General features: G+C 39.2%; 1 protein-coding gene across 1 annotated transcript in view; it reads left to right on the forward strand.

The window, feature by feature from the left end:
* LOC122809148 (carcinoembryonic antigen-related cell adhesion molecule 21-like) overlaps nt 1–25,216 on the forward strand; it is a 618,106-nt gene that overhangs the window by 389,557 nt on the left and 203,333 nt on the right. The window contains exon 2 of the mRNA XM_044080430.1: nt 20,015–20,365. Within this exon, the coding sequence (XP_043936365.1) occupies nt 20,015–20,365 (351 nt within the window). The remainder of the gene's footprint in view (nt 1–20,014; nt 20,366–25,216) is intronic.

A 25,216-nucleotide genomic window follows, 5' to 3' on the forward strand; every position in this document is an offset into this window, starting at 1 on the left:
AAGATTTGTGAGAATTTGAGAATTGTACATTAGACTGGGTAGGTTTGAAGGGGAAGGTATTTCAGGAGATAGTATTAGGAGTAGGTTCAGAAAAGTTGGAGATGTTAGTAGTAGATGAGTTTGGGTTAGGGTTCAGTAGCTTAGATACTGCTTCGATAAAATAGGTATTGAAGATAGTGGCAGTTTCTTCAGATGTCTTGTCTGGGCATGGATTGGGGGAGGTAAGATTACTGGGATGTAATATTTATTAATTGACTATTTGAATCAAAACAATCTGGAACATATAGTGTGAACTCCAATGAGTGATGAAAACATATTGGCAATCGCTACTTGTGTCTATGCTCAAGAAAAAAGAGAGAAAAAGTATATGATGGAGATTTACAGATTGGTTGGTTGGTGCTGAGGCTGGAGAGTAATAACAAGGATAAACACAACAAAAGCTAACATTGTGCTAGTAAAAGTAAACGTGGAGCAGTTCCTCGAGAAAGACAAAGGACTCCAAATAAGAGTATCAGGTAGAGTGTTCACAAGCTGATTAGATAAGGAGAACTAAGAAGAACATACCAATACTATTGTGCAGCTAGATGTGTGGAAGGGCAGTTTGGCCTTAATGGGAGGGGAAATTCAAGAGTACATAATTCATAGAGGGAAAGCGACAAAATTAAGATGTCAAAGGAAGGCAAACACAGTGGTAGTGAAGATGAATAGTATCTTCTCTACAAATCTAGACGGTGAAGAGAGGAATAATAGTGCCTTTCTAAACAGTGCAATACTGAAGGAGTTTAAAGCCAAACATACTAAAAACAGTATGGCTGCGACTAGCCAGCCAATCAAAGCAAAATAAAACAAAACAAAACACAATGGCACTTCTCTTACATGTATGATAAGCAGCTAGAATTTTAACATGATGGCCATATGATATCATACAAAAAACTGAACAAAAAGTACACTGGAGTAGTTAATTTCTATAGGACTTTTCTAAAGATACAGGAACTTTTCCACATACAACTTTTAATATCCTACATTTCCTAAAATAGCATCATCACAAAACAGAGGAAAATAAAATAAATAAGCAATAAGCTAAAATAACTAGGTTATACAATTGTATAAAGTGTAGCAGGCAGCTTATCAGATCCTATCATTTGTTGACTTTACTTCAAGAAGCTCAAGCACCCACTGATGGGCACATATCCAGACTAATCTATTCTGATCCAGGTGAACTAAAAATGCAGATTTATGTATTCACCACGCTAAGATTGTACACATCTCTCATTGTTACTCTTTCCAATATTCCTGAGGAGGAAAAGACAAAGTTAAGCTCTATTTAGTGTTCAAGGTATAGCCTTCTAATATGATTGTCAATCCATATTAAAAATGTGCATCCTTTAAGAATATGGTACTGCCCAATTATGAAAAACCTTGTCAAACTTGATGTATCAGAAGTTTACATAGGTAATAGCAGGTCAACTAGTCCATTTGCTAGAGTATGCAATATTTATCTGTGTAGTTGTAATATTTAAAGGTCATATGCAAAGGCATGAAAAGGAATGCTAAATCTTAATTCTGTTTCAATCTCCTTGAGAAGACGTAAGTCTTATTTTTGTATAAAAATCAATTTAACCAAAGAATGTTGGCAGTACTGCTGATGTTTGTGCCTTCCTTGTATGCATCTGGGAAGGGCATGATCCCAAGCATTTTGATGAGGGGGTTGGAACTAGAATTCTTCTTTTCCTTCTCCAGAATACTGGGGAGTGCCCTTAAGTGAGTTATGATGCAAGAAGCAAGTTGTAAATATCATTTTCTATTCCTCTTTGAAATTACATTGTAAAATGTTCAGACAGTAACAATTTGTTGTTAAGTTCCACAAAACACAACATAATTTAGCCGTTCTACCATTAGGGATTTCCATGCAGCACGTCAGATTTGACTCCTGCAGTTTACATGAAACTATGATACTTTTACTATGGCCTTTTGTAAATGAAAAATAATATATTTCTTCTGGTCAAATGCATCCTGTTGCATTTTTTTCTAAAGGGTTAGTCTTTTGTATGCAGACCAGTACTTTCTGCTGGTTCTTTACACAAACCGGCTGGAGGAGCTGGTTTATTAGGCTCACACTATTTGCCTTGATGCAGAACAGCTAAGAAGGAGCATACATTACCATCATAAGTGTGCCTGTTTGTTGAGCTGGCTTCCACCACTGCTCAGTCTGTTACTAATTCCAGGTTGAGTTGCAACTACAAGAACAGAGCAGAGAAGGAGGGTAAGCTGTAGACAGCATATGCAAATGTTGCCACTTTCTGACTGCTACAGTGATCCAAAAGGACTCCAACATGCTTTTGTAGTGAAGTCTGACACAGTGCCTATGCAATACATAGACATTAGGTGAAATAATGTGTGACAGGCCAGTGACAAACATTATGTAAGCAGACAGGCTGCTACTTCATGAAGAGCATCTACTCACAGCACTGCCTAACTATGCAAACAAACTTTGTAGAAATCAGTTGCCTGGTTAGATGTCTGAAACAGATCTCTTTAAAAATGTATTATGGTACCCTCTACCTCCTTCTAGACAGTCACAGTACTAAAGACGTACAATTCAGACTTGCAATTTGAATGGCTCTATTAAACACAGCATCTTCTGTATAGGCTATGTAAGTGCCAGTATATAGTAGCCCAGTACCCAAGTGGGATTAGAAAGCACAGCAAACTAGACAACTAATACATTTCCTCCCAACATGGCTGCAATGGCATCCAGACTCACTATCTGACCTATTTCACGTGAGCTTTTACTTTTTATGAATACATAGCCACTACTATTATTGTTTTGTTGCCTCACTCAACGTTTTCCAGGATTGTTTTCTTTCTCCACAAATAGTAACAAGTACTCATCTTCTAGGCTTAGTATGTACTGTCATGATTAAATAATAGAAAATGAGCATCACTGAATATAAATTGTAATTAAAATGACCCATAATGAATGGTTTACAGCACCAAAAGCAACATTTTTTTCTCATGCTGTGAGTGTTGATGCCACAAACCAAGCAAGTACTGTGGCTTGCATACCTTAAACATGAAAAAAATTCCTTTTTTTCTTTTAAATGGACTGCTTTAGGTATTTTTCTTTAAGTCCATGAATTTTAGAACTGGAATACATATAGAACAACTTGTGAACATTGTCTGATAGCAGAGATAGCCCCCCCAGGTGGCATTGGGCCCTAGGCAGGTCCTAGGGAACCTTGTGCTAGATTTGGCTCTGCAATGAAAAAAGGGGACTTTATCAATATATCCATCTAAAGGTGAGGGTAGCATACTAGCAATTTCTAGGTTGCCCTTTATCTACTCACTTGCATAGCATAGGTTCAGAACTGTGAATGGGTGAGCTGAGTTGCCAAATAGCTCATACAAGGATTTGGTCAATTCACATTCAGCTCTTTCTGTACTCACAATTGCATCCCCAGCTCTGTGGCACACTGTGATTCCTGCTATGATCCAGATGACCAAAGATCAAATATTACTCCGGCTGCTGGAAAATCCAAGTAGGAGAGGGTGAGGATGGGTGTGAGCAACCCATGCCTGCTTGCCAGTCCTGGGAGGGGGGGGGTGCTTGTCCTGTTGCAATGCTGACACCAACTGCAGAGAAAGGTACATAGCATGCACTATATGAACCAGTGACAACTGGCTCTGCTAAGCATGATAGCATTATAAACATCATGGTGTATGCATGGGAACATACATGCCCACAGGAGAACAATAGCAGACCATCATATCTATGAGCATTCACCTCAGCCAGTGGGGGAGGGGGTTGGATAAAAATAAAGAAATGACAGCCAGGATGATGTTCCAACTAACTGTGGAAGAAATGAGGTGGGAGATAAAAAAACACAAAGAAAACTTTGTATTCTGCATTCTTTGGTTGTTTACTCTTAGAAATGTCTGCCCCCTTCCATGCCTTCTTTGACAAATGTTGATCACTTTCTGTCAGGCATTACTATGGGCATGTGCTTGGCATCTCATCAGGAAAGCTTCACTGACCTCACTTATCATGACACCGGATGCCTAATCATCAAGGTGGAATATATTATATTCATCTTCTCGTAACCTTTTTGTATCCAACTCAAGTTCCTTTGCATCTCTCAATATTGAAACTTTTGTTTTGAAAACTCTTGATCTGCAGACATTGAAGCTGCTTGTTCTTTGCCTGCTTTACCTTCACCGTTTATCCTCTGGTTTGTTATTGGTGATAACTATGCGTTTAAACACTAGTTTTCTTTTTATTAAATAAAATACTCTTCCACAATCCTCATTTCTGTTCCATCCCTTTGAAAGGCCATTCCATGGCTGTGCACACATTTTATTATAGTGAAGTTACTTATTGTCTAGTTTTAGCTACAGAGTATCCAGTTTGCTTGTCTTTCTATGTTTTTCTTTTCTTTTTCCATTCCTGTACGACCAGTGTTAATCAGTTTTCCTTTAACCAGCTCCGTTATTACTTTAATGTGTTCTAACAAAGCTTGCACGTATTATAAGTATTGGCCTCATTTTGCAGTGACTTGCCTAAAGGATGCATGCAGGAATAAGGAACTAAATGTCCAACTAGCTAACTAGCCAACTAATTAGGTAGCTAACTAGCTAACTCTGTTGTAATTGACATTGGCAAGATTCTGGAATATGATGTTCCTAATGTAAGAAGAAACCCATGTTGCTTTTCTTACTTCTGATAGATAAACTAGTTTTGGATTGCATGTTGTGAACAATTTTTTACTTGCCAAAGAAAGAAAGAAAGAAAAAAAAGAGCTGTTCTTTTTTGTTTAAGTATATCTCATACCTGCTTTAGCCCAGAGATATTCCATTACGTTTTTACAGTACAGATTTAACTGCCCATACTCTCAGACTGATAGACTGGTTATTCACTGTATGTGCTTGCGTTTATTTATTGGTTTGCTGACTGGAAAATTCTGGCTGTGTGTAATCTACTTTTACTCTGAGGCCTGGACAAAAAAAAAATCTACTCAGGATTATGTTAATAAAATATACAGAAAAACAATTTTTAGAAATACACTGAGCATATGCAGAATATAAGACTTGGATACAGTGTACACAGCTGAAAATATATTGCTTAATAGGGAACCTAAGAATGGTATGATATATGATTATTAAACATGGGCATTCTAATTCTAAAACACTCCAGATACAGATATTTAAAAAAGATTAAACATCATAAACATTCCATTGAGGTAGCAGTAAGAACAGAGCTTATATGTATATGATTCTACACGAAGAGATAAAATAAAATTTCAGCAGCATTCAAGACAGAAAAAATGTAAATAATCTAGAGTCTACATAAATCCATCCATCCATAACCTCCTCTTTCCATTTTGGTCAATGGGGTTAGGGTTTCATTTCTCCAATGACCATCATCTAGAGCCAAAGTTCACACTGTTGGTTGGCTAGCCCTGCCATAGTTGTTCTTCCATTCCATACCATTAACATGCACACACACACACACACACACACACACACACACACACACACACACACACACACACACACACACACACACCTATGTCCAGTAGAGAGTATTCAGTTCACCTACTGCATGTATTTAGAATGTGGGAGGCAACTGAAGCACCTTGGAGAAACCCATGCCAACACAAGAAGGACATGCAAACTCCAGACAGAAGGTACCTCAGCAAAGAATTGACCGGGAAAATTTCTTGCTGTAATTTGACAATAGGCCCATCAGTTGATTTGGTGTGGAAATCAATAAGTTATCAGGAACTGATGGGAGGCTAAGGAGTGTGAGGAACCAGTTTGGAGTTAGGTAATACCTGCATTTCAGCTGCATTTCCAGTTAGGGAAAAAGTCAGAGTTTGTGTGCTTTTATGTTTGCAGTGATTTCCTTACAGCAAGTAAAAGAGAGAACAGTAGTTTGCTTACAACAGAGGAATATGAGAAGTCTTTCTAACAACTATGAGAGAAGCTATTTTGAGTAACATCTGAATTAGCAGAATGGAGAATAAGCATTGTGCCTGCAGCATCATTATTGGCTGAATAGCATCACTTTTATTTGGGTGATACAGAATGGAATGAGCACTTTTTAAATGTATGACAACCAGGGATTCATAGCATGCTAGTCACTGAATTTCCCTTAAGGAAAAACAATTATGAGCTCTGGTTGAGTGTCTAGAGGTAACCTGACTTTGTTACCTGCTTGATATAATCATTTAGCAGACTAAGTCATGTGGAAGCTTGTAAGAATAGCCGAGGAATGTGACCGGAAAGTATGAAATTTCTGGATGTTATGATTTGTGTATAGTTGAGTCATAAATTGTTACATTTGGCATAGAAGGTACTACTTGTGGCTGGTTCTTAGAATGATAGTTATGTTATGCTGATTGAACTTTAACTAATGGGCTAGTATGATACCGACTAACTTAACTCTTCTAATGTTTTTAATGGGAGATGTGTCTAAGAATATTTGAACCTCTGATGGATCAAGCAAACTAAATTAGCTGGTGATTAAGAGCATGACCTTTGTTTTTGTGGTTATCAACATTATGTTTGTGTTTAGGTGAAGGCCAAATTTTCCTCCCCAGGCTTTTACATGGCTATCATAGCTTTCTTGATCCTTTACAATGGTTATAACCCTGTTGTGTATATATTTTGTGTATGGCTCCCAGACAAGTTTCAAGTCATTTATGATCTCCTCAGACCAGTGTGATAACAAATCAACCAAAGTTCCCAAATAAGAACAGTATTTCAGAACTGACCTCTGAGATACTCCAAACAGGACAAGGTGTGGCAGTAATAGTGACCAGCCCACCTGACTATGTGGAACCTGTTATGAAGGCAACTAGAAAACTATTTCAGTGATTGTCTAGGTAAGCCAACGTTGGCAAACATCTGCGGGATTTTACAGTCCACGGAGCAAATGGCATTGGGTAAGTCCAAAGAGAGTTCTAGATATTTACACTCCTTATGTTTTATTCAAAGGTTCCATTTTCTTCATGATTCTGTGGTCCACATCCCTGTGCCTTTTACTTTCTGAGAAGTATATCTGTAGTTACGCACCTATGTTTAATCTCCATAAATGCTATCTGCATACTGCATGACTTGCAAGAAAATCATTTAAATGAACCAGAGTTCAAGCATACCATAAAGATGAACAGTCCTTTCTAATGTAATTTTCTTTAGTAAAATGAAAAAAGTTATATTTACTTTTAAAAGGGACTTGAACAATTCTAGCATCGTTTCAGTTTGATCTGTGGTTACTTAAATTAATTTGTTTTTGTTTTTGTCTTCCTTCCTTTCTTTTTGTATCATCGATAGCTAACTTGTTAGCCTGATCTGTATATTATTTACTCTAAAAGATACTGCCCATCAAATATGACTCACTTTTGAAAAAGCATATCATCTTTTATGTCCACTTGAAAAAAAAAAGAAGCCATTGAAGCAGAGCAGTGGGAAGTTGTGGTTTCATGCAGCTTAGAGCTTACCTGAAAAATAGAAACTTCCATTTATCATGCACATCTCTGCTTTTGTAGGCTACAAAAAACTGATTCTATGTATTTAGCACAGATTTAGTTGTATTTCTTTTGCACGCTAAGTAGTTGTAATTCTGTTTTAGGAAAACATGTGAGTAATTTCTAACTTTATACTCAAGTTAAAAGTGAACTTAACATACAGACCCACTGCTCCATCTAGATGAAAGTAAAATATTCAACACTGCATTATACAGTCCAGGCTTGTAGTAGCAGTGGGCTCTGAAGAGACAGTATTTTACGAAAAAAAATACAGAAAAAAATGTATGCTGTCATTATATTATTTGCTATGTATAAATTCTGAAATGGTAGAAATGCTTGTTTCATGACAGTTTTGAAGTGTAATAACTATAATTGGATGTGATCTAGTGCAAACAGTGAGTAAGATTTTTTTTTGTTTTTTTATCCATTGTCTGACTACTACTTACAAAAACTTATTTTAATATCATGCATTACCTGCCCTAATTATTTACAGTATTGTATACCTTTTAGGCAACAGAATTTGGCATTTGTATCACATGAACTTTATAACAGTGTCAGTATTAACCCATATCTCTGTTACTTTTTGAATAATTAACTACTAACATAGACATGCTGGTTCTTTTACAAAGCATAGTTCAGTTAAGATGGCATCTGGAGATTTTGCCATGCCCTAGTTTTAATTTCAGTACAGTGGGCTGAAACAGTGGGAAGCAAAATCACATAATGTGAAAGTGGCACCAGAAGGTCCATGTATCTTAATAACGTTAATTCAGTCTTCCTTTTGTTTATCATCAAGTACAATGCGCTAAAACAGTGGTCCCAAAACTTTGCAAGCTGGAGGACCCCTTTTATAAAGAAAAAAATTTTGATGGACCCCTATCGGCGGTGGTACACATACGTTACATTTGGATCAACTCCCAAACCCCCAAATCAGCCCCCCACCACCACGCAGCCATTTCAGTGTCCCATTACTTGGCTAATTCTCCCCAGTTGCCATAAACACTGTTCAAAATTCTCAGTGTGCATACTGTTTTCTAGCGAAAAACGAAAAGACAGCTTGGAAACACCAAAGTAAATTCTCTCTCAGTTTAATTCTCTTTCAGTTTAATGAAGCGCTTTTCATCTTGCACATGTGGCAAGACTTCATCAGAAACTGAACAAACTTCAACACAAACAATATATACACACCCTTTTTGTCACATGACACTTCTAATTAAAATCTTGTGTCTTAAAGGCACATCCACATTAGTGCTACCTAAAACATTTTTTAAAAACAAATATGACTGACAATATTTTAGAACATCTCAACCCTTCCCTTCCTTCAGAAGTTTTACCTGTAATGGTGATAGAATTATATATACAAACATACATATACTAACAATACTATATCTCAAATTATTGTGAATATATATTTCTATCACCATTACAGATTTTAATTAGAAGTGTCATGTGACAAAAAGGGTGTGTATATATTGTTTGTGTTGAAGTTTGTTCAGTTTCTGATGAAGTCTTGCCACATGTGCAAGACGAAAAGCGCTTCATTAAACTGAAAGAGAATTAAACTGAGAGAATTTGCTTTGGTGTTTCCAAGCTGTCTTTTTGTTTTTTGCATACTGTTTTCTGCTTTACTTCTACAATTATTACAGATGTTGGGAGTTAATTTAAAACTTATATTTAAAATATTATAGCACAAACACTGATGGACCAAATAAGGCAAAAATCTGTCACACTCTGCGAATATCTGGTCAACTGACAGCTACACTCAGGCATCGTTCTTATTAAAGCCTTGATAAAAAGAAAAATACCTTCAAGTTCTGTCAACAAGATCATCTGGATCAGTCATCAGCTCTGCATTAATTTCTGTTTGCTGGCAAAAGGGAGAGGGCAGACCCATACCCATAGAGCGACCAACATAAATATGGGACCTGTCTTACTTGGAGGGAACAGAATAGTTGTTTAAATTTCCCTCCAAGTTCTAACTGCTGGCAGAAAACACAGGGCATGTGAGCAGCTGCTCAGCGTCAGCCGCAAACATGGAAATTGTTCCTTCTTCTCCTCTAAAAACTAAGGGCAAGCAGCTGCTTAACCACTGCTCAGCTGCAAACAGGGAAGTTTCTTTCATTTTTTTTAAATAAATTGTGGATGAGCAGTGCAACTTTTCTTTCTCCATAGGGTCGGGTCATGGATGATACCCGAAAGCCAGGTGGGTGCAAGTGAGCTTGCGGACCCCTTGAGTTTATCGTATGGACCCCAGGCGTCCGCGGACCCCAGTTTAGGAAACTCTGCACTAAAATGCACTAGAATCTATGGCTGAAGTGCTGCCTCATGGTGCTTAGTTCTTCAGTTAAGAATTTGGCTGTTGCAACTTCTATGTGGACTCTTCATGCCCTCCATGTGTCCATGTGCGTTTTTGCTTGGTGTTTCAGTTTTTCTGACATATCCCAAAGGTATGTCATGGTGAATTAATGACCTTCTGAAATACCTGCAGGTGAGCAATGCTGTGTGTGTGTGTGTGTGTGTGTGTGTGTGTGTGTGTGTGTGTGTGTGTGTGTGTGTGTGTGTGTGTGTGTGTGTGTGTGTGTGTGTGTGTGTGTGTGTGTGTGTTCTTCTGTGAGATGGATCCACACATAGAATAAATTTCTCTGCCTTGCACACATTGAGTTCTGGGATTGGCCCTTGCATTATCCCAACCTTGTACTTGATTAAGTCTGTAATTGGAAAATGAAGCACAAATGATTTCCTAGAGAACATTCAATATCAGTGTGTCATGGAGAATGGTTACCTCTCTTCCTTGTGTAGTTATTGTAGGTTATCAATGCCAGAGACAATGTGACTGTGTTGAAATCAAAACACACATCAGAAAACTAGTAGCAGTGACAGATAATTATTTCTGGTGACTGGCTTACCATAAAACATAATGGACCCCATTCAAAGAGTAAGACACAAAGCTTACTTGTGAGTAAATCAGTAGAGTAACAGATAACTTTTTGATGACCAGCTCAGCACAAAATAAATGAGTGCTTCACATAGTAAGACAAATTATAAGGGAAGAGGTATTAATGTTCAAAAGATGGAGGTGCAACTAACTTTATAAATTAGTATTGTGATGCTGGGGAAACCTCAACATTCTAGGAAGTGGAATTTGACTTGTGAAAGGAGAGGACACACACCCCTGCATTACTGCCTGGATCTGCCACTGTATCAACTTTTAAAAAAATGCATTTATTTAATACCATGGTTCCACTATAAATATTGACAAGCTATGTCTGTCACGCAGGAAGAAACATCTACTTTTACAATTTATGAAGTTTCCTCGCTGGTCATTATGGCATGGATTTACACCACCTTTGTGAGGCTGTTTTTTTTTATTTTCTGACTGAAGAGATTAAGAAATAACAATTATAGGTATACAATGATTATATGAATGTTAGTTAATGTGTCATGAAGCTGTTTAAAATATTTTGAACTGAGCACATGCATTGTCCCCATCCTTAAAGGAGAAGAAATGATGTACCTATGAATTGTAAAAGAAATGTGTCCACTTTCTGAACCCACATGCCCTCTTTCATGTATTCTCAAGAAAGAGAACACTTTTAGACTTATAGGATTTTTTGCCATATCACAAAACTTTACGAATCCTTCTTTTAACTTTTAACTTCTTTTAATCAGTTTAAGAAACTTCTGGTCAGGTTAGCTCAAAATATATTTTAAACCATCTTGCTTTGTAACCTTAAAATGTAATTTAAAATTTTATTGGATGATACAAATAGTAATACCCAGTTATAAATTAATTATTGGTCAGCCTATTCTAATACCAGTTAGTTTAAGTACAATTTAGGAAACACCATAGGAAATCTAGGGATTAACATAAATTATGAACATATTACAAACGTGAATATTAAATACCCACAAGATGTAAGCAATGTTATGTTTTATTCTAAATTCAGTATTAGAATCATATTTTCTAAGATGTTATTTCATTATTAGCACTTCATGCCAGAGTGATAACAACTTCTTCAAATAAATCAAAATGCATTACTTCTTTTGTGTGGAAAAGCAAGTAATCTACAGTCAGCCTGATAAAGATTGAGATCCTAATGTAAAAGGGGTTTCAAATTACCAATCTTTAAACTATGACACCTAATAAGCAGAGTAATATAACTGCTCAGAGTTTAGGGATATACTGAGGAATATATACTTTGGTGAGGCAAAATATTGTAAACACATTATTCCAAAATTTAAATTAACTCCAAAATCTTCATTTATTTGCACTCACTTTTTCAACTATCTACTTACCCAGAGATGTAGTCCAACTAATCAAATATTTGCATTAATGAAAGACATACATTTTTATAAGGTAATCATTTTCTATCAAGCAGTCTTTAAAAACCTTAGCATTTCTTTATTCTAGATATACATGCATGCATCCATCCGCAACCACCTTTTCCCATTTTTTTCACACAGGGTCAGGGTGTCACTTTAACAGCAACAATCATTTATTGCCAGTGCTCACACCACTGGTTGGCTAGCCCTGCTGCATATTCCAGCAAAATTTAGAAATACTCTTTTTTTAGGTATTAAGAATTTTTAATAAAGGATATGGTATCATTTTAGAAAAATGCAACGTATAATCAACTTTAAAGTATGGTCATTAGTATAATAAGGATTAAAGTTGCTAACTTGTTTTTCATTGTAGCCTGAGATCCAGACATGATAAAAATATATTTTTATGTATAGGAATCTTTAGTCTTACACAATATCTTATTGCATAATAAAATAATTAATGATCCTAAACTCTTTATCTGCATATCCATTACATACGTCACTGGTCAGATTTCATGGTTAATGAGAATGTTGAATATAACAGGCCATAAATATGGGAGTCTGCATATAAATAAGTCCCTTCTCCAAATGATTCTGTACATAATGCATAATGCATATCTGACACCCACTGTGTTAATGACTAATATAATGCTTATCAGTTAAATAGAGAAAATGTGTCTTTTAAGGATTAGTATACTTTCTCAAGTGAACTGATTTGAGCATTGTGATTTCAAAGAGATTTTCTAAAAATACTAATATGGATCTCTTTGAACGGAAATATTTCATACATTTGGAAGGTGCAGAAGAGTTTCATGGTAGACCTCATTGACAACTAATTTTATGAGAATGTAATAAAACATTTACTTTAGCATGGATGGTGAGCAGATAGTTATATAACATTATGTGCAGTGGTTGATAACTTAGTGAATGTTACACTATGTATAACACTTTCTTTACATATCTGAGCTGTTTATACACAGTTGTTTTATAGAGTAAAACAATACAATTATCTGCAGTAAAATATAAATAATGGGGCTAGGCACTCACTAAAGACTTCATGAGGAGTATATCAACAAAATGGCAATGATATACATTCAAAATATTGATTTCCAAGTAATACTTTAGCTAATTTCTGAGGGATGTCTAAAGTAAACGTGGAAGTAGGCATCTTCAAATTTGAGGCTGCCATCCAGCCTGCTTGTTGCTGGCAGAGATGCAAAGACTGTAAAACAAATCTTTATTTATTTATTTATTTTTTGTAAAAGTGTTCAATTTGTCTTACTCCAGTCGTAGTATTTATTTTCTTATCCAGGTCCTTAAAATATTACTACTGTGCCTAAAAAATATTTAAAGAGTTTAAAGGAATGATTTGAAGATTTGATCTGATGCCATCAATAAATGTCTGTGGAAATAAATAGGAATATATTTTATTAACTGCCTCTGTAAGTATAACAAGAACAGATATATCACCAATGTCAGGGAATATAATCCCATCCCACTGACTGGCCTCTGGAATGTGTTTACATTCCCTCACGTGGGGAATATCAGTAAAACATTGTTATGTTTAGGGCTGCACTCATCCTTGCACCCCCATACACTTTTAGGTGACTGTGTATGCTAACTCCATGGTCACAAAAACATCATGGAAAAGGAAAACAATACCAGTTAAGAGTGAAACAAGGCTTACACAACTACAAGACCACAAAGACAATGCAAAAATATTCTAGGAGGCAGTGTTACTGGGTGGAGGTTTGGGTTACCTTCATTGCTATCTTTCTATGATATCTACACTTAGATATAGGCCTCCTGAATTAAACTAATAGCCCAGATAAGTGCTAGAATGTAGTTGTATCAAGACACAATGTTTCTTTAACTAAGTTCATTAAAAATGGTGTTTGCAAAGCTTTCATTCATAAATTGTTGGTATCTGTTAAAAATAGCAAAACAACTGAAAATATTGACAACATTAACTCAGGATGCCAAGAAGAACTGACAGGCATCAAGGTGAATTTGACATCTGCACAGCCTGAGAACACACAGGTTACTATTATTGGCAGCTTAAGCTGAGGACAGGGTATGACAGTTTTAGCTTTTGATCAGTTGGATGAGGAGACCTGGTATTACTCAGAGCTGGATCCAACAATAGGCAACCTAGGCAGCTGTCTAGGAACTGATGCTGGCTTGGGGGGGGGGGGTCTGGTCTGGCTTTAAGAAATAAAAAAAAATGTTTAGTTATAAAATAAAAGCTTAAGACATTTGCACAAAACTACAGAATAGATTTCATCCAGTGAAGATGGATGTCAGCATGCACAAGGTTTATCATGCATTTAGATGTCACAGGAGGATGATGTACACATGGGAAATTTGATTTTGCTGCAGAAATGGGCAAGGAGGATATCTGCAGCCTACTGGACTTTATTCTTGCACAGGAGATTGATTTGAGTTTGCCAGGAGGAGGAGGAGGAGGCACTGCTCAGCTTGTAGATGGTACCTGAAAATTAACCTGGTCTACCTTTTTATGGTTTGACTGCTAAATTCACTTTTCCAATTACCTAGGCAAAGTACAGTTGTGTACTCTTACCATAAATGTAGATGTTCGAGTGTGTTCACTGTTGCAGTCATGACTGTAGGGTTCTTCCTGCCAGCAGCAGCCCTCGATCGGCCAGAATCCCAAAGTCTGGATTGGGCGTCAGCTGAGGTCGCTTTTATCCTGACGTCAATGCGCCAGGAAGTATAAAGACCTCAGCCGATGCCATTACCCCAGTTTTTCTTGTCCCAGATGCCAGGTGTCCAAAACCTCAGCAGCCAAAATACCTCATAACAGACAATACTCAAAGAAAAAACAAAAGAGGGGGTAGGAGGGAGGGTAACTCAGACTGCAACAGTGAACACACTCGAACATCTACATTTATGGTAAGAGTACACAACTGTACTATGTCCTTCGTGGTTCACTGTTGCAGTCATGACTGTAGGGTTGAGTCCCAAAGCTAAGAAAGGGTGGCTGGAGGAGAAACAGAAGGAGCAGCCACAAAACTTTGCAAAACCGCAGAAGCAAAACCGGCTCTAGATTTAGAATAGAGAGGGAGGTTGTAATGCTTAGAAAAAGTATGTGCAGAACTCCAAGTAGCAGCCTCTAAAATATCCTTGGTAGGAACCCCACAAAGAAAGGCTGCTGAAGTAGCAGTAGCCCGGGTAGAATGAGTCCTAATATTAACAGGAACTGGATTGCCATGAAAAGAGTAACAGAACTTGATGCAGTGGGCAATCCACTTAGAAATAGTTTGCTTAGTGATTGCTTTCCCTAGAACAGTAGGAGCATAAGCGACAAACAATTGGCCAGATTTCCTGAATATCTTGGTCCTGTCCAGGTAAAAACGAAGCTGCCTGTGCATGTCCAAAGAGTGCAAAAGACTTTCTCCCTCACTTTGAGGATTAGGATAAAAAGTAGGCAAATGAATAGTCTGATTCAAGGCCACTGCCAAAACCACCTTAGGCATAAAGGTGGGATTAGTCCTTAGGGAAACCCTGTCCTGATGAAAAATAATGAAGGGTTCCACAGCCATGAGTGCTTGCAATTCCGAAATTCTTCTAGCAGAGAAAGAAAAGCAGTTTTCCAAGACAAAAATTTTAAATCCGTGGAAGCTGCAGGTTCAAAAGGAGACAAGGTTCATTTTTCCAAAACATAGTTAAGATCCCAAGTGGGAACAGGTGCTCTTATAGGGGGCCGAACATTCTTAGCCCCTCTAAGAAATTATTTAAGTAATGGATGAGAAAAAATTGGAGGATCCATATTGTAATGTGCAGAAATAGCAGAAGCATGAAGCTTAATAGATGAAAAAGATAGGCCTGTATGTAACAACTCTGCCAGATACTTTAAAATCAGAGGAATGTTCGGAACAGTAGAATCACCACCTTGAACTTGATTCCAGGAGCAAAATCTTTTCCACTTACTTGCATAAGATTTCCTAGTGCTGGGCCGTCTAGCTTCAAGGATTACATCCATTACCTGTTTGGAAAGAGTAGAGGTGTTTACAGACCCTGGATCCGCCAGGCAGCTAGATTCAGAGTTTTGACATGACTGTGCAGGATCCGGCCATCCTGTTGAGACAGTAGATGAGGGATTTGAGGCAGAATCCAGGGAGGCTCCTGAACTAGGTTCATCAGAATGGAATACCAGAATTGTTGAGGCCAATTGGGAGCCAGTAAAATCATTTGTGGTCTGTCCTGTTTTATCTTCAGAAGTACCCGAGGTAGAAGAGGAAAAGGAGGAAAAGCATATACTGAGAGGTGTTTCCAACTGAATGAGAGGGCATCCACTTGCCATGCTAGTTTGTGGTAGGTCCTGGTGCAGAATGTTGGAAGTTGATGATTCTGAGGGGATGCAAAAAGATCTATGTCCGGACATTCCCATGCCTGCACTGTCATCCTGAATATCCGAACATCCAACATTCATTTGTGTGGATCCAAAAGTGTCCTGCTCAATGTGTCTGCCAGAGTGTTGTCTTTTCCTGGCAGGAATTGTGCCTGTAAGTGGACTCTGCAGGTCAGTGCAGTGTACCACAGAACCATGGCTAACCTGCACAGGGGGTAAGAGTGAGAGCCCCCCTGCTTGTTTATGTACCACATCACTGTAGTGTTGTCTGTCTTTATCAACAATTGCCCTGGTAGAAGAAAGTCCCTGAAGGCTATCAGAGCATTCTGAACAGCGAGCATCTCCTTCAAATGTATGTGCAGGTGAATTTGCTCCTTTGTCCAAACACCCTGAAGACATCTCCCTTGCATGTGGGCTCCCCAGGCATAATCTAAAGCATCCATTGTCGGAACTTGCTTGGTTGGTGGAGGACAAAAAGGCCTCCCCTTGTTCTGGAGACAGGCTTCGGCCCACCAAAGGAACTCTTGCTGTAGACAAGGCAAAATCGTGATCACTGTTTCCAAACTGTGGTAATGCTGAGACCACACAGTCTTGAGGTACCACTGTAGTTTCCTCATATGTAGTCTTGCATATGGTATTAGGAGAATGCAGGAAGCCATGTAACCTAAAGCGTGCAGAACCTGTCTTGCAGTCAGCTGTTTCATTGAAGCCAGGTGTTGGAAAGAAGAAGCCAGTTGCGCTTTTATGTCTGGTCTCAAGGAAGCCATCTTGGTTGTAGTACTCAGAAGAGCACCCAAGAAAGTAATCTGTTGTGTGGGCACCAGATTTGACTTCTTTAGATTCACTGTGAATCCGAGGTACTGTAGAAGATGCTGCACAAAAGCTAGATGCTGAAGTAGAGTGTCTTTGTCATCTGCTTGAATAAGACAGTCGTCCAGATAAGGGTATATTTGAATCCCCTTCTGTCTGCAAAATGCCATTACTGGTGCCAGGCACTTTGTAAAGACCCTGGGCACAGTAGATAAGCCAAAGGGCAGCACAGAGAACTGGTAATGCTTCAAGCCCACTTTGAATCTCAGATATCTTCTGCACTCTCGCCGTATAGGAATATGCAGGTAAGCTTCCTTTAAGTCCAGAATCACCATCCAAGCGTTCTTGCCCAACATAGGCAGCAGCTGCTGCTGAGTGAGCATCTTGAAGTTTGGTACATCTAGGAAGGTGTTTAGTATGGAAAGGTCCAGGATTGGTCTCCACTAATTTTCCTTCCTGGGAACCAGGAAAAGTCTTGAATAAAAACCCTGCCCTATTTCTAAATTTGGTACCAATTCTATGGCCCTCATAGCTAAGAGGGACTGAACCTGCAGTTGTGCATCTGCCCATTGATGAGTTGGCAGATCTGGCCAACCATTCGGTTTTGGCAAGGTGTGGAAATGAAATCTGTAACCTCTTGAGACTATGTCCAGAACCCATTTGTCCCGGGTTATGCAGCCCCAGTTTTGATAAAAAAGAGAAATCTTTCCCCCCAAAGATGCTTCCAGGAGAGGAGCCCCTGGAACCAGAAAGGGAAAGTCATAAAGACTGTTTCCGGTAGGGTTGAGACTTATCTTCACCTTCTTTGGGAGAGGGGGCAGTCCACTGCCTATTCCCAAAAAGGGTTTGTGCCTGTCCCCTACCTCTGGAATGCCTGAATCTGCTTCTCTGAGGCCTGTCCGAGCTTGGAAAGGACCAAGGTTTAGCTGACCAGTGCCTGCTAAATCTAGGAGGTTGCACCTGTAGAAAATCCTTAACCGTCTGCATAGATTTGGCTTTGTCCTCCATTTTCTTTAATACCTCTTCAGCTTTGGCCCCAAACAAAACATCGTGCTGCAAAGGGGCATCCAAAGGTTTGGCTTTAACCTGATCCAGCAAGCTTTGTTCCTTTAACCAAGCATGTCTTCTAATAACTGCGCCAGTTGTTGCAGCCCTACAAGAAGCTTCCAAAGAATCAAAACCACAATGCAGGGTATGTTTACCCACTTGTTCAATAGCATGCAATAAATCCTGTAACTCCTTATCATCCGCACCAACAGAAACAGCTGACATCTTTTGTTTAAATACAGGCAAAAGGTATTGCTGATACTTTAGCATATAAAATTGACAGTTCAAAGCTCTAATAGACAATGTAGCAGAAGTATAAACTTTTTTACCCCATCTTTCCAAAGCCCTGGACTCTCGGTCAGGGAGAATAGGATGTTTAGCAGAGGTCGCTTTAACACCCTTAGGGCCCTGAGAAATTGTTTCCGGATCAGGTGAAAGATACTTAAAAAGAAACTTGTGAGAATCTGGAACCCTATAATACCTATCTGGTTTGACCGGAGCAGGAGGAAAAGAACCAGGAGAGAGGGAAGCTTCTGAAAAAACATCATCTAGAATGACCAATACAGGGGGAATAGCAAGAGGCTTATGCTGAAGAAGAAAATACCTAAGCCCTTTCTTGGTTTCAGAGAATTCCTGCCCTTTCCAGTGAAAATGCTCCCTCATATCATGCAAACGGAGTTGGTACAGGCAGTTGGTTCAAAAGAAGCGGACAACAGGAGCTGCAAAGGCGCCTCACTGACAACCGACGAACCAGCAACTGGCAATAACTGAGTAATATCCTCTGCTTTGGACCTCGGAGGCCTGTCTTTATCTTTGCGCCTCTTACACACACCAGAAGCCGGAAAAGAATTCAAAGACATATTATAATTAAACCTTTTACCAAAATAGTAGAAGGCAAAGTTGTACCTACGCCTAATAGTATGCTGATTAAATCTAGCACAAAACCCACAATTAGCAACGTCGTGGTCAGGCCCCAGGCAGGGAATACAATAAGAGTGAAAATCCCTGTGAGGTATTTGTTTCCCACAAAAAATACAATTATTAACTTTTTCTGACATCTGACTGGAGCAAGAAAAAGACCTCCCCAACGGGGTACTTATCTTAAAAAATGAAAAATCCTGGAAGTAAATCCAAAAACAGACAGGAGTAGGCTGACCGGCATCAGCGAACTGCTCAGGGCACCGCGCGGCAAGAAAGACTGGGGTAATGGTGTCGGCTGAGGTCTTTATACTTCCTGGCGCATTGACGTCAGGATAAAAGTAACCTCAGCTGACGCCCAATCCAGACTTTGGGATTCTGGCCGATTGAGGGCTGCTGCTGGCAGGAAGAATCCTACAGTCATGACTGCAACAGTGAACCACGAAGGACATCCTTAGTTCATATGTTAATTTACATGATACAGTAGACATGTGAACTGTAGTGTGAAGAGTAAGAGGAAAAATGTTTAAAAGCTAGTTGCAGAGAGAGAATTTAATTAAGCCAAAACATCACTGACTGAATCATCGTATAATCAGTATCGGCGTCAGGTGTAGAACATTTTAATTTACCCATCTACCTATCAAGTCAAATACAGATAGTAATATCTTATTGACTACTGCCTCTCTTAATTATTCTGAGATTAAGATTAATGCAGACTAGCATCCCTACAGATGGAGTTTGGTAAGTGTTCAGGAGTTTCAGATTTGCTATTGTGTGCCATGTGCAGAGTTTGTAAGAAAGCCAACACTAAAGTTTTCCAAACATTTGCAAATTACTCCACTCCCTGGTCTGATGATAGTTGTAAGATGTGTTTTGGTTTTCTGCTTTTGACTAAATACCTGTCTGCCTATGCCCAAGGTTTTGGTATGCATATCCTGTAAGCAATGGTTTAACTCAGGACAGTAAGAGAAAGCTCTCTCAGTAGAATTGTTTTAGCTTTTTTTGTTCTTTGTTCTAGGCTTAACTGAAGAACTTCAGATTTTGCTACAGCCAGAGATCAACAGCGATGCTGGAAGCTCTGTTCATTTCTTAGTGACACTCAAACTGAATACAAATGACAGTATTTTCAAAACTGTGTGGTTCTACAGGGACACTCCTTCTACCAGGTGGATCCATTTGGTACACTTCCTTCCAGGACAGCTAACTATGAATACAGATACCAAGTTTAGAACCCGAATGGAGTTTTTTACTGAAAATCAAACATTATTTATCAGAGACCTCCAACTACAGGACTCAGGTTTTTACAAAATAACAGTCGACACACATCAAGGAGAAAACCAGGAAAAAGAAACATACTTGAAAATCTACGGTGTGTGTTTTCTTTCTTCACCTTTGGAAATGATTTTTTTTTTGTGGTCAGTAGACCACAAACCACATTTTTTATGGATTATGGATAGACATTATGATGGATTATGGATAGACATTATGAAGTTTAGAGATAAGGGTCATTACTCTACAATAAGGTATTAATAGTTGGACCACTGCATTCAGTTTCTGAAATTAAGCTTCAAGACATACTGTTAAATAAAATGAGTTGAAAGTAAAACTATGATAGTAATGCACTCAGAGGTTTTGTGTACAGACAGGTAGGTATATCATGACTACAATGCATTTGATATTATTTAGTGTAAACTTTCAATCACCATATGTCCACAGTAGTAAGGAAAGCCTTCTATGTTGTGCATCTCATAAGTAATGGTGTCACATCCAAGACTAAGGATGTTATAACTCCTCTGTACTCAACCCTCATCAGACCACTAATACAGTACAACACTCCCTTTTTATATGTACCTCACCAGACATGCACAGCAGCTGGAGAGACCACAGAGGTTTCCCACCAAGAAAATTCAGGGCCTCCAAAACATGACTTACACGGAAAGACTGAAAGCCCTGTCACTGTACTGTGTATTTTACAGGCTACTGAGGCATGACTTGTGCCTGGCCTACAGAACAGCCTCTGACCCTGCCCTAATGGAAATGCTATACATCTGCAAATCAAATGGGACAAAAGTCACTTGCTCCAAGAATTGAATCTAGCCTGAAACATTAACAGAACACTCTGGAGAGACAGATATATCGCCCAGGGATTGCTGCTCCTCTGGAATAAACTACCATTTCACATGAAGCAGGCAATGATGCTATTCAAGCACAACCTAGACAAATGGATGGGAGACCGTAAATTCACCCCGGGGGTGTTGCCTATGTCCCTCATGGACAGGTGCATTCAGTGCTGATCATAGAATTGCACTGTGAATAACGCCCATCTAACCAAGGTTAATTACAGAACACAGGTATAACATGGCTAGGCTTGTAAAGGCCCTAGCACCATTAGCCTTGTAACCTCCTATGAAGCTGTGAAATAGTAAACCCCCTCCCCTGAAAATGCTGTGATCTCATTGTAGGAATATTTATTTAAGACTGATGTGGAGGGTAGATCTCCCATATAATATTTTAGAAGTTCTTGGTTACAACCCATATTTTACAGCTGACCAGTGTGCTAGTTAGTTAAAATTATCAACAATTCAGCAATGTTAATAATTCCATTTAAGAATAGAAAGAGATGCACTTAAACATAATGCAGATGTTAGATTTTTTCTATGAACATTCTTGTGTACTCGTGCGCATATGTGTGTGTGTGTTTACATATATATATATATATATATATATATATATATATATATATATATATATATATATATATCATCACCATCATCAAACCCCCCTTTCCCATTTTGTACATGGGGTCAGGATATCATGTCCACTGCCGCCAACTTTCTCTATTTAATGCCACTCTCCTTTTGTTTTTATTGTTTTACTGACATATAGAACATGCTCTCCATTATGGGAGTATTGAAAAAACAAACAGCACTGTGTGTTGTATGAAAGAGCATGGTGAGTGGCAACACACAAAGAAGGCATAATTCAGAGACTCAAGTAGTGCAACTGAGCTACCAGAAAAATAAGCAATCTGCACTGTGTGCTAGTAATCACATAATGGCATGCACGTCAATGTCAAGATGCCGGTGGTTGCCATTGTATATGCAAATGATGAACTCAGACATGGTGTTGTGATTCAGAAACATACAAGTTTAGAGAGATAAGTGGTGGCAATCAGCTCTACTGAACTCCAGGGATGGTAAAATATATATAGGAGTATCACTTGCAGTAAGGTGGTAGGAGTAGCATCTACAGTACCTGGACAGTATGTGTTAGTGATGCATTCAGATGCAGTGTCAATGATGTTATATGCCACAATCCTCTGCATCCCAGCAGGGTCTACCAGTGGCTGACATACCATCATCAACATGACTGGGAAACTGTTGACAACTACTGTACATACAAAAACTCCATATGGGAGTTAGTAGAAATGTACTGTCCTCACATAGAATCAAAGGGTATGCATGCAATTCCTATTCCAGCAGACATGGAAGTTTGTATAGTATTGGCCATCCTTGTTAAAGGGACCTTTCAGCGTAGGAAAGGTGATAGCTTAGAAGTTTTGCAGGTGTAGCAATATCTCCATCTATTTCTAGAACATGTTCAGTCATTGCTGTTCCTACAGTCATATAACTAGATGTTTACAGCTGTGGGTTACACATGTGGATCAGTGCATGTGTTTGTGTGTGTGTGTGTGTGTGTGTGTGTGTGTGTGTGTGTGTTTGTGACTGTCTGTGTCAGGCTCATTAATGTCCATAGCCCTTTTAGGTGGTCATAGTCCTGTGTGCTGCTATAGTGTAACCATTCCAAAATCAAACACTGTAATGTAGTGTGCCAACAGTGGGCATGTCAGCCATGCTTGGTGTCCATTTGAGACATGCTGGCATCAAAGTCTGTGTCTGAGGTGCTTAGGACCTCATATCGTCTACAGTATATCAATCAGTTCTTGTGACTATGGAACACTGTTGTGAACACTATGCACCAGGACAGTGACCAGGCCTAACTGTGTTCTCTGCACCCTCCAAACAGGAGGACTCAACCTGTCCTGCCCTGTTCCCTGTGCCCTGTCAGTTTAAGTCCTCCTTGCAGGATTGCATCCCATCCTACCCTGTGATATGTGTCCTGTCTAGTCAACCTCCCATTCCACCAGCAGGACTATAACAACTTGTCCTGCCCTATCCCCTGTTCCCTGCTTGGTTGAGGCTGACCATCAGGTTTTCAATCTGCCCTTCCTTGACCATTTTGCCCTGTCATGTTGTTTCCCACCATTTTGCCCTGTCATGTTGTTTCCCAGCATGTCAGTGCCTTGTTATTCCCTGTGGAGTGTTGCCCCACACATTATTCTGCATTGTTAGTGTGCCTGTGCTCACTCTAGTCTTGAGGTCCATCACCAGCTCTACTGTGTGCTCTTTGTTTGCTCATATTGCAATATGTTCTGATGTCCACTATATTCTGACTCAGTAAGCTGCTTTCTGTAATACATTCTCCTGAAATATGGTTATTGTGTCTTTTGTCTCATTAAAATGGAACTCTTAGCAAAATAATTATGCTAATGTGGTGATTTAGTATTATCATTTCTGAACTGTTTCACAACATGATACATTATCAGCCATTACCATCACTTTGATAATCATGTCTGCCTGCTCCCAACTGGAAAGCCATGTATCACATCACATGAGGTCATGCACAAGTACTATAAAAGTCTGGCCATGCTACTCTTAATTTACATCTTACTACTTAACCATTTCATCATACTAATGGGCATTGTACTACCACTGATGACAAGAATGTGTGGCCACTTACACCAGGCTTACCGTCTTCCATCTGATTTAGACCTAGAGAGTGGACATGGTCTCTGAAGGCGCTGAGTTTAATGTCAGGGCTTCTTGTATGGTGTAGCAGGGAGTATAACGTTTTCCTTCAGATGCTGTGCATGGACCATAGGGAGCAGCAGCTGGAGGAGTATGAAGGTCTCCATTACAAATCTGGAGCCTGATACCAGCTTTACAGGGTGTTGATTGGCACTGCTAGCATCACCCTTCCTGGCAAGCAGTGTAGGTAAAAATATAGTGACCTGTAGAGGAGCCTGCCAGCCAGAGCTTCTCTGCCAGTGAGCGGAAGAGGTTAGAGAGAAGGTGTCAGCTGATTACCCTAAACATTCTGTTCTTGGTTTGGCACCATACATTAGACCTAGCATCTGTAACTGTAATTGCCTTCTCCTGTCAGGGATATGCTGTGCTAATTACTGTTTGTTTTATGTTTCAATGGAACAAGACATATGGAAAAACCAGATGGTCTGACAAAGGAAGTGAGAAAGGATCTCCAGACTGTGGGCTATATGCACTGTATTTCTGGCAGTACTGTACTATTTAAATAAAATGTTACATATGCATTACTAATCTGTTGGCTTTGTTTCTTTTTTATTCTTTTTTGTCTTCTTTTTTGCCTTTGTTGTTTTATCCTTCCATTTATGTTCTTTTTCTTCAGGATCAGATGTAGAGCATACTGTGATGAGGTGCCAACCCCTCACTCAGCACTGGGCACTGTACTTACTGCAGACTCCAGGCCTGTCTCTCTACAAGATGATAAAGGCGGTCATGTGGAAGATGACCTAAAAGACTCTGCAGTGCCTTCCACAGCCACCTATCTGGTGGGGGGAAAACAAACAACAGTGCTAATGGATCTTCCTGGGCCACCCAGTGGAGTCTGTGGTGGTTAGTAAAGACCAAGGTAGTTTAGTATCTGGATGCCTGCATTGGTACCCTAGAATGCTTTTGTGTATCTGACTGAGTCATATGGCCATCTGGTCCTGTCTTTCAGGCTACTCAAGGCAGTGCCTACCTATGATAGTCACACAGGTGACCTAACACCAGGAGGGTTTCCCTCTAGGTTTGTCTGGCAGGTGGTCCTCATTCTTTCCTGTAAGCCATTGCTATGTTCTCTGTCCTTTAGTGCTACTCCTCATCCTCTGTTTGTAGGCCAGCCATCCTTATCACCAATTCTCTGCCCTCTAAACCCAAAATCTCTCCAGTGTTGACCTCCTCTTATATGACTCCTATATGAGGGTGAGCTGTGCTCCCATAACCTTGATGTGGGGACTTTGCCCCATAGCACCCTAAGCTAAATATCGCAAATCTAAGGTTGCACTATCTAATGGACAGAGGGAATACTTGGTTTAATGGTAAACCAAACATTCCTTTCATCTCCAGGGTACTGCAGCCTT

This window comes from Protopterus annectens, chromosome 8.part0, assembly GCF_019279795.1.
Source record: "Protopterus annectens isolate FY-2018-M chromosome 8.part0, PAN1.0, whole genome shotgun sequence".
Taxonomy (NCBI): domain Eukaryota; kingdom Metazoa; phylum Chordata; order Ceratodontiformes; family Protopteridae; genus Protopterus; species Protopterus annectens.